The following is a 15000-nucleotide window of genomic DNA, read 5'->3' as shown; positions in this document are numbered from 1 at the left end:
GTCCATTTCAGAGACTTATTTAGCCAGGGACTTAACATTTTTAGTACCTTTTTGTAGGCGTTTAGTGTTTTAGCAAACAGGATTGCATAGATGTTACCACTCACTTATACGTTTACACATTCACGTTTACAATAATGCTTTGTCTGTGATGATGATCGCTTTCTGAATAGGAAGTTTGTAAATAGTTGGGGTTTGAACCCAGAGGTGATGAGGGTGAGATGCTGAATGGTCCCATAGAAGGAAAAGCTCTCCGAACCAGGAGGTCACAGAAACATCACTTCATTTCAAAAGCCAATAATATATTTATCTATGAGACATCCATGCTGCCCACTTATGTAGCAGGTGACGCTATAGATACTGGAGAGGGGAAATAAAGACGGGTCTGGGGAGGCCAGGCCCATGAGAGAGAATGACCATGAACTAGGAGGAAGAAGAGACACATTGTACAGCCCTGGGAGCCAAGGTGGTAGATGACAATGCTGTCAAGTTTCACACAGATGGGGGTGGGGGGGACAAAGAGCATCAGAAACAGCCAGAGGCCAAAGAGGAAGAAATCATGCATTTACCTGCTTTGGAATGAATTTAAAAAATGCTTTTTGTGAGCAAATATGTATCAATTGGTTGACAAAATGTACTGCATGAAATATATATATATATATATATAAAAAACAAAAACCAAATCTTTCAAATCCAGCAATGTTGTGCCCATTGCAGCAACCACCGTAGAGAATTGCCCCTGCTTAGCCCAGGAATGCAAAATCGTTGTGAAATCTCCAATAGACAGTTATCAATCGTGCCCAGGAGTTTTTGATATTATCAACCACAGACCGAGACAGGGCTTGTCGTTTTACAGTGTCTCAATCAGCATCGTGTCTCCCCCATGCAGATTTAAAGCATAAATTAGCCACACAGTCACTGGGAGAAGCATCACCCATTTGCATCCAATCAGCTAATGACTGGCAGCTGTCTGCAGGAGCCATGATAAAGGCAGCAGTTTTAAAGTATAATGCTTCATGAGGCTTAAAATCATATTCTGTAAGAACACATGGCAGACTGAAGTACTCGCAAATTTTCAAAAGCTTTCAAAGGAGGAAGGAAAACAGCCTCAATATGTAGTCTCAGAAATTATTCCGAAATACTGGCTTTAAAGGGTTTCTAATCTTTTGCTAGACTTGAGTAATGTGACAAATTGTCAGGAGGCCTTTTTTTACATAAGATTCTTCTCCATCTCATAATTGCCGAGGAAGGAACTGAAGTCAGAATTAGGAGCACTTTACAAATAGGAAAAAGAAAAAAAGAAAGAAAGAAAAAAAAAAGCAGCAAGAAACCCGGATTGAAAGACTTTTGTCCATTTCAAAATGGAAGCTCATGTGACAGACGACAGTCCTGAAATACAAATGACCTCCATGTCCAGTCCTATCAATCATTTTATAAAGTATCCCTCTCGGCATCTCGTTCTCCCAAAGAGAAACATTTTACATTTTCTTATTGCCTGCTTGAGCATTCTACCTCTAAACTGAATATGAAACTCGAGAAGATCAACGACTGCCATATTCACTGTTCAAGTGTCCTTTACCAAAAGCTTCCTCTCTAGTAGGGACAGTCATTATTGTATAGATGGTATTTATGCCTTGTGTGCACACATGAATGTACATGCTTATGTGGAAGGAGTACATTCATGTAGATAAGCACACTCGTGGAAGATTGAGCTCAACATCATATATCATCCTTAGGAGCACTCGATACCATCTTTAGGATAGAATCTATCATTAACTGGAAACTTACTGATCAAGCTAGATTCTCTGGCAAGCACGCTGCAGGGATCTTCCTGTCTCTGTGTCCCATTACAGGGATCACAATGCATTCGTTGCCATGCCTCGCTGCTTTGACAGGGGGCCTGGGAATGACACTGATGTCCTTACACTTATGAAGCAAATACTTCACTAACTCAAGCATTCTCCTACCATATTGAATTTTTTAAGTGCAAAACCCCCCATGTTTCTTCCATCCCATCTTACAGTCTACACAGACAATACACTCAGACAGTGAGCAACATCATCGTGAGAGCTATGAGAGACACGGAGAAAGAAGGAAGATAGGGGATGCTGCATAAAGAGGCATGGCTGTCATCTTCAACGGGCGTGATAAGTCCACATAAAGCATCTTACTGACAGTGGTACCTTCATCTGAGACCCGAGGAAGATGCAGAGGAAGATGCACCACTGGGGATATCTAAGAAAACACACCACCCAGAAGCAACAACAGAGACAGGGTTCAGAGTTTATCAGGCAAATGGAAGGTATCAGCGAAGCTTGCTGGGCTGGAATGGAGTGCGGGAAGGCAAAGCAGCTAAGATAGATATATGTCGCACCTTCTCTGTGACTCTGTGGTTCTGCTCGGAAAGAGAAATGAGTAGAAAGCCGTGGTGTATGGAATGCCATGTGTGTCCTGACATATTTCCATAGGGTCACTGGAATGACCATTACATAAAATGAAATTACATAAAATAAAAAATTACAAGGCATAGTGAATGATGAAATAAACACAGGGGAGCAATTCAGGTAGGAAACTTTTAGTAATACCCTAGTGCAGTGGTTCTCAACTTGTGGGTCCCAACCCCCAGCCCCACCCCAGGGGGTCACGTATCAGATACCCAGCATATCAGATATTTACATTATGATTCATAACAGTAGCAAAATTGTGGTCATGAAGTAGCAACAAAAATAATTCTATGGTTTGCGGGGGCATCACCACATCGTGAAGAACTGCATTAAAGGGCTGCAGCCTGAGGAAGATTGAGAACCACTGGTCTCCTGACCGATGATGGCAGCTGTGCCTATGGACATAACAGTGGAGGAGGTACAACATGATCAGGGGCTGGAGATATCACTGAAGACACAGCATGAAGCAATTACAGGTGGAATGGACACGAACTGACAACGGAAGAGAGGAGGCACGAATAACTCTTTGCTTCACAGCCAACTACCGGGGAAAATGGACTGACCATCCCGTAAAACGATGGGCAGCAGCAGACAAGACTAGAACTTAGCAGACCGTGTCTCAGAGTACTTTTACTAGTTCTCGTCAGAAAGCAATAATTTGCCTACTCTTGTTAAAAGGCTTAAAGTGTATGCTGCTTCTCAGGGGCTATGAAGAAAGCATGGGCCAGTGGCTTATGAGACAGCTTACTATAGTGATGGCGAAATGACCAGGCATTTTAACTATACCACCAAAACACTGGTTTCAAAATCATCACTGTCAGGCATCAAATAGTTAATGCTGAAAATGACCTATGTGGTTAAAAAAATGCTTCTACCTCATGTGTATCAGAAACTGCTATTCTGACCTTGGTATCTGAATATGGCTCTCCCTGTCTTTCAGAGTAATGACACTGGGCTGGGTGGTTTGCCTTCCAAAGATAATATTTCCCAGTCTTTCTCACAGAGACATGTAGCCAACAATCTCTGGGCAAACACAGTATATATAATTTCTTCAGAATAACTTAGAAAGAATGGGTACACCCACATTCTACCCATCCTCCCTCCTTTCCGGCCAGCCAAAGTGCTGATGTGATAATGAGCCATCTTGGACCACATGGGCAGGGTTGACCCACTGAGATGGCAGGGATCCTATGAAGCCATGGCGCCACCTTATCAACTTCAAGCTGCACGTATTGAGATTGCCACATGAAAAAATAACAGCTTCTATCTTCCCAAAGCACCTCTTATCTGAGCCCTTTGTAGCAGCAGCTTAACATGAAACTTAGCCAGAAATTTTAATTAAAAAATTTGAACCAAAAAAAAAAAAAAAAAAAAAACCAAAACCAAAAAATAAAAAACCAAACCGATATGGCAATTCAAGTAACAGGCCAGAGGATTTTGTTTTAATTCTTCACATACTTCAGTTTGAAATGACAAGAATATAGACTGGTGACATAGACTTGTTCTAAATGCGTATGGACCACCAAAGGACAACTATCTGAAAATCATTCTGTGAAAACTGCCATCGTTTTAACAAAGTCTGGGGTTTGAGTGCAACCATTTTCACAAGTCTTGGAGTTGGGCGACATCCATGACTTAGAAGAGCTACATGAAAGTGATTTTTCTTTTTTTTTTTTTTTTTTTTACAAAAAGAGGTTTCTCTTTCACGGGATGAACAACCTCAACCCTTCCTCCTGTTCTCTTTAAAAACCTCTGCAACCCAGGCTGAAGAAAGAGCTAAGCAGTTAAGAGCACTGGCTGCTCTTCCAGGAGATCTGGGTCCAGCTCATACAAAGCAGATCTCTTAGAGCCCCTGGAGGCTTTACTGTGATAGAATTTACTGTGATGTATATCTGCAGTAAAAACGAACCTTATTTCCTTATTTTCTTTTGTTTCTACCAATATTTAAATTATCTCAACTGTGATAACAATTTTGGTTAATAATTTTGTGTTTTAACAAAACCTAGATTTTGGTGTGTCCATCCATTTAGAGATTGGTTAAAATGATTTTCTTTTCTATCCTAAAAGCAATAAAGGTACAGTCTCTGCTCTTATTTTACAGTATACAAAGGCTTCTACTCCCCCAAAGTTACTTAAGACATCTTAAATTAGGAAACTACTTTAACTAATGGTAGCCATGAGCATATTTAACCTCTGCAAACCTTACATCGATCACAGCTACACCTAAGTCACCATAGTGAGACTCAGGGGCAGCTTACCTTCAAGTCTTGTGGTATTTCCTCAAGCAAAGCTTGACAAACAATACCTAGGGTATATTTAAATGAGATAAACTGACTTTCATTCCATAATCAAAGAGATAAATATTACTCAGAGTTTAAAATGCAGACAGTAAGCATTTTCTTAAATTCTTATGGCAGCCTTTATTTCCAGTCAACGCAAGTTCTAATTCTTGTGTGGAGACATAATCAGGAATACAAGGAAATGAGTTTCCTATTGCAAGCACGAAATGCTGAATGGGTCTCCAACTGGTTATATAATGCGTCTCTACGAAAATAAGAATGGAAGCTGCAGGTTTCACATAAAAGGATCTCATCCGCAACGTTGTGTTTTAAGGCACAAAACGATGCTCTAAGAAGGCTGCCAGTGTAAAGCATCCAGGCAAAACCATAAAATGATGCATGCGTTACCTTTGGCTGGGTTCACTTTGATCCCTGATCTATACAGCATCTCCTCATTCTGCCAGTCTCCGTTCCTGATCACAGTCTTGACTCCATAGAAGACAATTAACGTGGCTGTAGCATAAAAAACCAAGCTCTTGAGAAACCTCTTTTGGACTTTGACATACAGGGCTCTGGCACCCACTGTGATCAGAAGGCAGAAGCCCATACTGGGAATATATAAGACTCGCTCTGCGATTACAAAGCCGACATAGAAAAACAGGTTCGTGGCAGGAATAAAAGGTATTATCAACAAAGATAAGGACAGAATAACAATGTTCTCCGTGGAAGGGAGCTGAGTTCTCCGTGGTACACAATTTTTAATTCCATTCTCTACTTTGGACGCAAAGCTGGGCTTCATTTCTGAGTTCCGGTACTCCACATCTGAGTGGCAGCTATGGCCATTTGCATTCTGCTTGCCATTTGTCATGGCTTTCCCATTGCACTCTCCGTCTAAACTTGGATTCTTCAAACCACAGTACGCAAGGAAGAGAAGTCCAGAATAGAAGGCCACAGTGTGTAGATTTCTCCAATCACAAACTGTTTTGAGAAGAGGCACAGCATCCATGGACCAATCAAAGCTCAGGGTGTCCGGGCAGAGCAATAGCCAGAGGTTCTTGGTAGGTAAATACAAGAAGGTGAGCGTGCGAGCCAAAAGGCTGTCCGAGTCAGCCGCGGGGTTGTCGGAGTTGGAGAAGCTTGGTGGTTTGTTGCCCATCCAGTACAGCCGGGCACCCAAAAGGCAGGTCCCCCAGAATGTTAACAAGCTAATGCTGAGGAAAAGAGACAAGTTCTTCCTCTGAAAGCAAAAGAGAGAGAGAAGGGTCAACGTCAACATCATCATCATCATCATCATCATCATCATCATCATCATCATCATCATCATCACTGCAATGGGAGAACATTTAACATTCACAGCTGAAACACTTTTAAAGGGGCACTTAAATCACGACTTCATCTGCATCTCTTTTAAAATCTGCTTAGGGAAACTTTCATCTAAAGAAAAAAAAAGTTAGCAGAATCCTAGTTTGTACATACGTTTGGATAAAGTGTCTTTCTTTTTCTCCAATTTCCTTTCTAAAACATCAATGACCAAAGCATCCAAGTTCTGACTGTTACGAAATGGATTCAATTATTTCTCTCCCAGTGTCAGGTCAAAAGGAAAGACCAGGTCTACGGGACTTGGCCCTGTGTGAGTAACACAGTCACCCGATGACTGTCGTCTTTTATTTTATAAATTTAGATTTCATAGAGGAAGCAAAGAACAGTCATATCTGCTCAGGTCTAAGGCATAAGAGCCTATAGCCACATCCATGATAGTTTCAGTGTCATTGTCTTAAATCTCCTTGCTCACCAACAGGAATAATATTCAATGTCTAATAACCAAATATAACCAGATATACTTTTTCCAATGTTCACAGTCTTTAAACTAGGTTTTAATGATGGATTTCCTTATTTCAAGAGAAAGAAGAATCAGAAAGATCCTCCACCCTACACCCCCCCCACACACACACACACAAAGAAAAGACATCTGTGTTCATAAGAATTTTCTGGTTAATTTCTTTAACTAGAGTAAAACACAGTTGGATGGTAATACATGCCAGTGCTAGCGATATCGAGGCCCAGGCTGGAAGGTCATAGTTCAAGGCTAGCCAGAGTGAAACAGATGCTGTCACTTGAGGCATCAAAGGTGGGGATGTAGCAATGTTTGCTGGCCTTATGTGGGAGCATCAGCATGAACTAAACAGAAATATAGCACAGCTATAGAGCGAGCTTAGGGCTTAGGAGCACTGGCTGCTCTTCCAGAGGTCCTGAGTTCAATTCCCAGCACCCACACGGCAGCTCACGACTGGGTATAACTGTAGTCCCGTGGGATCCAAAGTCCTCTTCTAATGAGCAGGTGAACAGACAAACAACCATACACACGAATAAATAAATCTTTAAAATTATACATTTTATAACATACTAACGTATTATATAATAATGTAATTAAAACGTTTAAAATGAATATATATCATCAATATACATAAATATATATTTATAGAAAAAAGCCAATGTATGTGGTGACCTCTAAAAAGCTATTTCCAAAAGAGGCACTGTGTGTGTGTGTGTGTGTGTGTGTGTGTGTGTGTGTGTGTGTGTGTATCTGTGTGTGTGTCTGTGTGTCTGTGTGTATGTGGGGCTAAGATATCAGAACCACATGTTCTGAAACATTTATTCTAATGCAATGGTAAGGTCTGAAAATGGGGAAATAAGTGGCGTCACTAAAAGGACACTGAATCTATTATCTGGCACCTGTCAGCCTCTGAATTCTCTCTCAAGGGATGCTATAAAAAGTGGAAGGGGTATGATACTAATCAAACCAAAGCTCTGGGCTAATCCAGCCACTTGGCCTTCAAACCTTTTCTTCGTTGTCCTTTAAAGATCTTTGATTTTTTACTTTCTAACTTAATGCCTATCGTCTGATTAGTGCCTATGTTCAAGACGAGAAAATTTCATTGAATCGAGTATTGATACATTATTTTCCTCAAAGGCAATTTTCCCAGTGTCACTCAGGCCCCCATAAGAACTTAAAATCCCCCGATCACAGCTTATGGTGGAGGCTACACAACAGCTGCTTTGATGGTATTTATTTTCTCTCTTGGTCTAGTGTATCCAGCTACCCCACGCTGTTATTTCGGGGATGGACAAGACACGGGTATTCCAATGAGCTGACATCAAAGACTTAAAAGCTAAATACAGCAAGCACACACACAAAGAAGCTGAAGCTTACACATATGACAGTGTAAGCTTGGTCAGAGTTCAGTAACTGACAGGGAAAAATAGAAGAGAATGCCACGTAGTAGCTGAAACATAGCTAGTTGTTTGTTTTTGGCTTTTGGTTTTGTTGTTGTTGTTGTTTTGTTTTGTTTGTTTGTTTTCTTGTTTTTTTTTTTTTCTTTTTGGGTTTTCAAGACAGGGTTTCTCTGTGTATCCCTGGCTGTCCTGGAACTCACTTTGTAGACCAGTTTGGCCTCAAACTCAGAAATCTGCCTGCCTCTGCCTCCCAAGTGCCGGGATTAAAGGCGTGTGCCACCACTGCCTCCTGTTTTTTTGTTTATATTTTTTAATAAATCTTTTTAAACAAAGATTTATTTTATATATAAGTACACCATAGCTGTCTTCAGATACATCACAAGAGGGCGTCAGATCTCATTACGGGTGATTGTGAAACACCATGTGGTTGCTGGGATTAGAACTCAGGACCTTTGGAAAAGCAGTCAGTGCTCATACCCGCTGACCCATTGCTAGTTTACTCAACACGTCGGTAAGGCTGTCACCTGGGACAGGTACAATTCTGTGCATGATAATGCAAAGGTCCTAAGAAGGATGAGAGGCTCATGTTCAACTGTCAAATACTACCCTCTGCAGACCACTTTGGGAGGACCAGAACCCACTCTAAGGTTTTAAAACAACAAATGCCTTGGCACTAGAGAAGAGACTCTGGGAAGACAATGGCTACTCTTCCAGAGGACCCAGGTTTGATCCCAAGCACCCACACTACAGATCACCACCTTCAGAAACTCTAATTTCAGGGGAACCAGTGGCCTCTTGTGGCCTCCATGGGTACTGCATGCACATGGTACAAAACTTCATGCATGCAAAACACCCATACATACAAAGGTAAATGACTTTTTTTTTTTTTTCAAAACAGAAATAAAAATACGCATGTCCTGATCTAGGTAGAATACCTAGGTGACAACAGGACAGCCTAAACTGATAATCACTCCATCCGTAACTGCACAGATTTAACCTGGCCAGCGAAAATGCTGACACTTGGGCCTCTATTATGAGAATATTTATGGCAGATTTCTCTAATTCTAAAAAAATAATAATGAAACGTAAGCCATGCTTCCAGGTTCTCAAATAAATTGAATTCTTAAGAAATGAGTCAGGGAGTCTAAGATACAAGGGATGTGAGACAACTATAAAAGGTAGCATTCAGGGGCAAGATCGGCAAATCAGACTGCAACCTCAAGACACAGCTTAGCCCTAGAATTCCTTAATCTCTTAATCAGGAATAACAAAATATTGTAAAAGATGATGAATTTGTATTTAAGAAATTACCAGGCAAGGCTGCACAGAGAAACTCTCAAATAACTGCAAAGGGAGGAAAAGAAAGAGGAGGAAAAGGAGGAGGAGGAGGAGGAGGAGGAGGAGGAGGAGGAGAAGGAGGGGGGAATTACAGTGAAAATGTATACTCCATATAAAGCTAAAAACCAGGAAGTGGAAACAAACGCTACTGAAATTACTTTAAAAGAGTCATCAAAGAGGTTGAGTAAAGAGGTATTGTATAGTCCTGCTGGAAAAATTGAAAACATGCAGAAAAGTTAACATCTTGTATCACCTATACTTGGTAATATGTGTTTGCTACATGTAAGCTAATTAAAAATGTAAAGTCTTAAATGCAAGGACAATAATGCAACGACTCATATAGCCAAAAAATGAAAACAAGATAATTTTTAAAAATTCAATAGAGTAGTATAGTCATAAAGTTTATTCAGCCCTTATGGTTAGAAGCCATGAGGCAATTAAGGGAAAATTATGTACAGTGTACTTGTGCACATAATCAATATGAATTACTACACAGTAATGAAACAAACCAAGTCAGCTTGCCATGGCACAGCTTGCAAAAGTCATGGTGCAAACTATGCAGAGTGTATAAAGGCCACACAGGAAACAAAAAAGAAACTTTTCAAAAATTTGTTAGGGAAACATGCTCCACAATGTTCATAGCAGCCTTATTTATAATAGCCAGAAGCTGGAAAGAACCCAGATGTCCCTCAATAGAGGAATGGATACAGAAAATGTGGTACATTTACACAATGGAGTACTACTCAGCTATTAAAAACAATGAATTTATGAAATTCTTGGGCAAATGGATGTATCTGGAGGATATCATCCTTAGTGAGGTAACCCAATCACAAAAGAAGTCACTAGATATGCACTCACTGATAAGCGGATATTAGCCCAGAAACTTAGAATACCCAAGATACATTTTGCAAAACACAAGAAAACCAAGAAGGATGACCATCGTGTGGATACTTCATTCCTCCTTAGAATAAGGAACAAAATACTCATGAAAGGATATAGGTACAGAGAAAAATTTTAGAGCTAAGATGAAAGGATGGACTATCCAGAGAGTACCCTACCTGGGGATACATCCCATCATCAGCCACCAAACCCAGATACTAATGCACATGCCAGCAAGATTCTGCTGAAGGGACCCTGATATAGTGGCCTCTTGCGAGGCTATGCTAGTGCCTGGCAAACACAGAAGTGGATGCTCACAGTCAGCTATTGGATGGAGCACAGGGCCCCCAATGGAGGACCTAGAGAAAATACCCAAGGAGCTGAAGGGGGCTGCAACACTATAGGTGGAACAACAATATGAACTAACCAGTACCCCCCTGAGCTCGAGTCTCTAGCTGCATATGTAGCAGAAGATGGCCTAGTCGGCCATCATTGGGAAGAGAGGCCCCTTGGTCTTGCCAACTTTATATGACCCAGCACAGGGGAAGGCCAGGGCCAAGTAGTGGGAGTGGGTGGGTAGGGGAGCAGGGGCGGGGGGGAGGGTATAGGGAACTTTTGGGCTAGCATTTGAAATGTAAATAAAGAGAATATCTAATAAAAAATTGAATAAGAGTTCTACCTGATTGTGTCTAACTCTATTCGTCTGATGATAGACACCTAGTCTGACTCTGGAACTGGGCCACGGTGAAGAGCACTGCAGTAGAACCGGTACACCACCACCAAGTTCAAGCCCCAAAAATCCCTAGGAGAGGTTTAGACATGAGAACCACATGCCTACACTGGATATATAAAACTTGCCTCTTAAAATTCTTAAGCAATGGCAACGACCTGCATTCTGACTACTGAAACATATCTATGCACTAGGTTCTAAACTTTAGTATTTTATTCATTATAGGTACTATAACTTTTATAATTTACACTTGTTCCCTGTTAAAATATTTTCTTTTACTATACTTTTCATTTTGGGGTCACAGGGTCATGTAGTCCTGGCTTCTCGCTTGCTAAATGGACCAGGAAAGCCCCCAATTGACAATGATCCTCCTGCCTCTGCCTGACATTTGCAGGGATTAAAGGCATTGCCACCATGGCTGCTCTAATTTTCCATGTTCTCCTAATATCTGTAATTACTTTGTCAGGGTTACCATGATTTTTGATAGACACTCCCTTAAGTTGACAAAAACATTAAACAAAGTTAACAGATACAAAGGTTAGGATATACATTATCAATAGCTTTACATGGGTTTTACTCAAACTGAAACATCCATGAATCCCAGAACCTGAGATTTGTAGGCACTGAGATAAATAATTAAGAGTGAGTGACCCCCAAACTTTTACGATTCATTCCTTGCTTGTCTTTATTTCAACATTTTAAATTTTGTTAAGCTGAATCCTCACCCACGATGTCTCTGTCCCTCCCACCCCACCCCACCCCTGACTCCCAGAAAGGCTCATAAAGAAAACAATACCCGCATGACATCAAGGCACCATATCTAAAAACACAGAAATGATGCATCACTGCCTTGCCTGGCCTCAGTTGGAGAGGATGTGCCTAATCCTGTAGAGATTTGAGGCACCAGGGAAGGGGGCTGCTGAAGTGTGTGTGTGGGTGAGCACCTTCTCAGAGGCAAAGAGTAGGGGGGACAGGTGAGGAACTGTGTGTGGGGGGACCAGAAAGGGGGGGTCAACATCTGGAATGTGAATAAAATAATTAATTAAAAAATAAAAATATAAAAGTTTTAAAAAGAAAAAAGAAAAACAAATGTTGCTTTTCAACTCCCGGTACCCATGCTTACTGTCTGTGTGTCTGTGTGTGTGTGTGTGTGTCTGTCTGTCTGTCTGCCTGTTTGTGTCTATCCCCAATCCTCTCTACCCACTTTCCTCATCTCCGTGTAAATCAGATTCCTAAGTTTTACATCAACATATTTTCTTGATCTGAATGCACTGTAAACTATAAGTCACATGGGAAACCAGTGCAATTTTACACAAAACTCAGACACAGCTTGTGCCAGAGAGGGCTTTCTTCAAGTGTTTGCTCACAAAATGACATAGATCTGTCTACAGCATGGAATCTAAGTTCTTTTTTTTTAAATTAACATTTAATTTGTCTACATTTCAGATGTTCTCCCCCTTCCTAGTCTCCCTTTAACACACACACACACACACACACACACACACACACACACACACACACACACCTTATTCCCTTTGCATAAGAGGGTTCTCCCTGCCTACTTACTGGAGCCTCACCCTTCTCTGGGTCATCAAGCCTCCACAGGACCAAGAATCTCTCCTCCCATTGATGCCAGATGAGGCAATGTTCTGCTATACATGTAGTGGGATCCAGTGACCAGCCCCTGTATACTCTTTGGTTGATGGTTTTAGTCCCTGGGAGCTCTGAGGGGTCCGGTTACTTGATATTGTTCTTTTTCCTATGGAATTGCAATCCCCTTCAGTTCCTTCAGCCTTTCCCCTAACTCTTCTATTGGGGTCCCCAGGCTGTCCAATGTTTGGCTGTGAGTATCTACATCTGACACAGCCATACCAGGCTCCTTCCTGTCTGTAAGCACATCTTGGCATCAGCACTAGTGTCAGGTTTGGGTGTCTACGGATAGGATGGATCCCAAGGTGGGGAGGTCTCTGGATCTCCAGATGGCCTTTCCTTCAGTCTCTGCTCCATTTTTGTTCCTGCATTTCCTTTAGGCAGTGACAGTTTTTTAGATGGGTAGGTGGCCCCATCCCTCCCCTGGGGGTCTTGTTTATCCACTGGAGGTGGTCTCCTGAGGTTCTATCTCCCTGATGGTGGGTATTTAGGCTAATGTCATCCCCATTGGGTCCTGGGACTCTCCAACATTCCTGGTTTCCTGTGGGACTTCCTATGGGTTCCCCAAGTTCCCCATCCCCTGCTGGTACTTATTTCTATTCATTCTCCTGGCCCTCTGGACTTCTCTCCTGTCTCTTCCCATACCTGGTCCTGCTCCGCCCTTTTTTTCCTCCCCCTCGCCTCTCCCACCCAGATCCAGCCCTCCCTCTGCCTAGTTCTTAGTAAGTTCAAACAGGTTCTTAATAGTTTGGAAAACGTTTCCTTTAAATTAACAAGGAAAATCACTCCAGTCTCCATACTTGCAATGTCAAAGTTGTAGAAAGATTTTTCAGAACTACTAAAACACACACACAAAAAAAAGCACACCATGAAAATAAACCATGAACATGATGCTTACAAGTTTTTCACTTTATTGATGCACTGAATGAATTAAAGAGAAAAGCCATCACTTAATAAATAAATATGTGAAATTTATCTCGAAACTTCACAACGACCACCTACCTCAGAAGCACAAAGGGAACTAATAAGATTTCTGGGTGGTTATTGATGATTGGTGCTGGGACTTTTGTGGAGGCCTGGGGTGTACTGTTTTCCCCCCATGATCCTCTTTGATAAAAAACAAAAACACCCAAAAAAAAACCCAAAACAAACAAGCAAACAAAAAAAACCAAGCCAAACCAAACCAAGCAACCAAGCAAAAAGAACAAGAGAGAAGCAAAATGGAAGAAACCCAGGGACGGGACGCTCATCCACTTGACACAGCCCTTCCCCCCGTTCAGGGCAAACGTGAGGAACGCAGACTCAGTATAGCCTTCAGATCTCAGACTTTCAGGGACTTAAGTGAAAATGAAAAGAAATATGTAAATCTCAGTGAAACAAAAATGTAAACATTCTGCCTTGGGAGTATTACACCCATCATGAGACTCATTTTTGGCAAACTAATGAGAATAAATTACTTAAGCATAAGGCTCATTTAATTCCAAATTAAGCCCCTGGCAATGAGAGTGGTTCTAAGAATAAAGTAGATAAAAATCAGTTCCTGAAAGCTCTGACAGAGGAAAGAGTCTGCAGACATAACAAACCATACGCCACCCATTTTGTAGCCATCGGTTAGCATGGAAGCCAAAGCTTTCCGTTTATCAATAACATAGAATTTCTCCTAGCTCTCCTCCTGCCCCAAGTAATCCTCACTGGATCTTCACCCCACAACAGAAATATAAATCCACAACTGTCTGAACAGTGACAACAAAGAATACATGTGTAAAAGCATAAACAGGAATTATTTCCATCTAGAAATATTTCTGTGGTTAATGAATGTTTTTTTTTTATATATATATATATATATAATCGAGTTGTCTGTGAAGGTAATATGTTTTGCTTTAAAAGAAAAATGAGTTTCCCTAATAAATAGCCTCTATGAAAGATCAGAAATCTTTTTCCCCCACACTGAGAAACAGGTAAGATGAGAGAATTTTAATGTCTGGTATTTTAAAAGACACAAAGAAGGTTGAAAAGTCTTAGTATTTCTGATTAAAGAATTTGAAGATTGGTGTAATAAAAAAACCTTTTTTATATTAAAATAGCATGTATTTACTCTGATTCTATAACATACAATAATATTTCCCATTAAATTCAACAACCAACAGAAATCTTTAGAACATCAGGTAAACATAGAAGTTAGTGTAATCAATCACCTAGAGATTAAAATTCACCACCACCAACTTTCGCAGATTATAACTGAACAAAAGTTTTCATAAAGGAGACAGTGGACACAAGAATCTGGATATCAAAGCATATATAGCATATCTGATTTAATGGAACATGGCTAAGTAAAGCCTATGTTACTTTCTAAGTAAAATACTTGACTTAGGAAAATTAATTGTAAAGTGTGGTGTGTGCGTGCATGTGTGTGTGTTTATGTGTGTGTGTGTGTAAGACCAAATATCTG

At 40.8% G+C, this 15000-nt stretch overlaps 1 protein-coding gene across 1 annotated transcript in view; it reads right to left on the bottom strand.

Annotated features, from left to right (window-relative positions):
- The window catches only part of Tmtc2 (transmembrane O-mannosyltransferase targeting cadherins 2), a 387746-nt gene that overhangs the window by 178488 nt on the left and 194258 nt on the right, over positions 1 to 15000 (bottom strand). Inside the window, exon 3 of the mRNA XM_029542332.1 lies at positions 5129 to 5957. Coding sequence (XP_029398192.1) covers positions 5129 to 5957 — 829 coding nt within the window. The remainder of the gene's footprint in view (positions 1 to 5128; positions 5958 to 15000) is intronic.

The sequence above is a fragment of the Mus pahari genome, chromosome 9 (assembly GCF_900095145.1).
Source record: "Mus pahari chromosome 9, PAHARI_EIJ_v1.1, whole genome shotgun sequence".
Lineage (NCBI taxonomy): Eukaryota > Metazoa > Chordata > Mammalia > Rodentia > Muridae > Mus > Mus pahari.
This window is presented reverse-complemented; position numbering and strand designations above follow the sequence as displayed.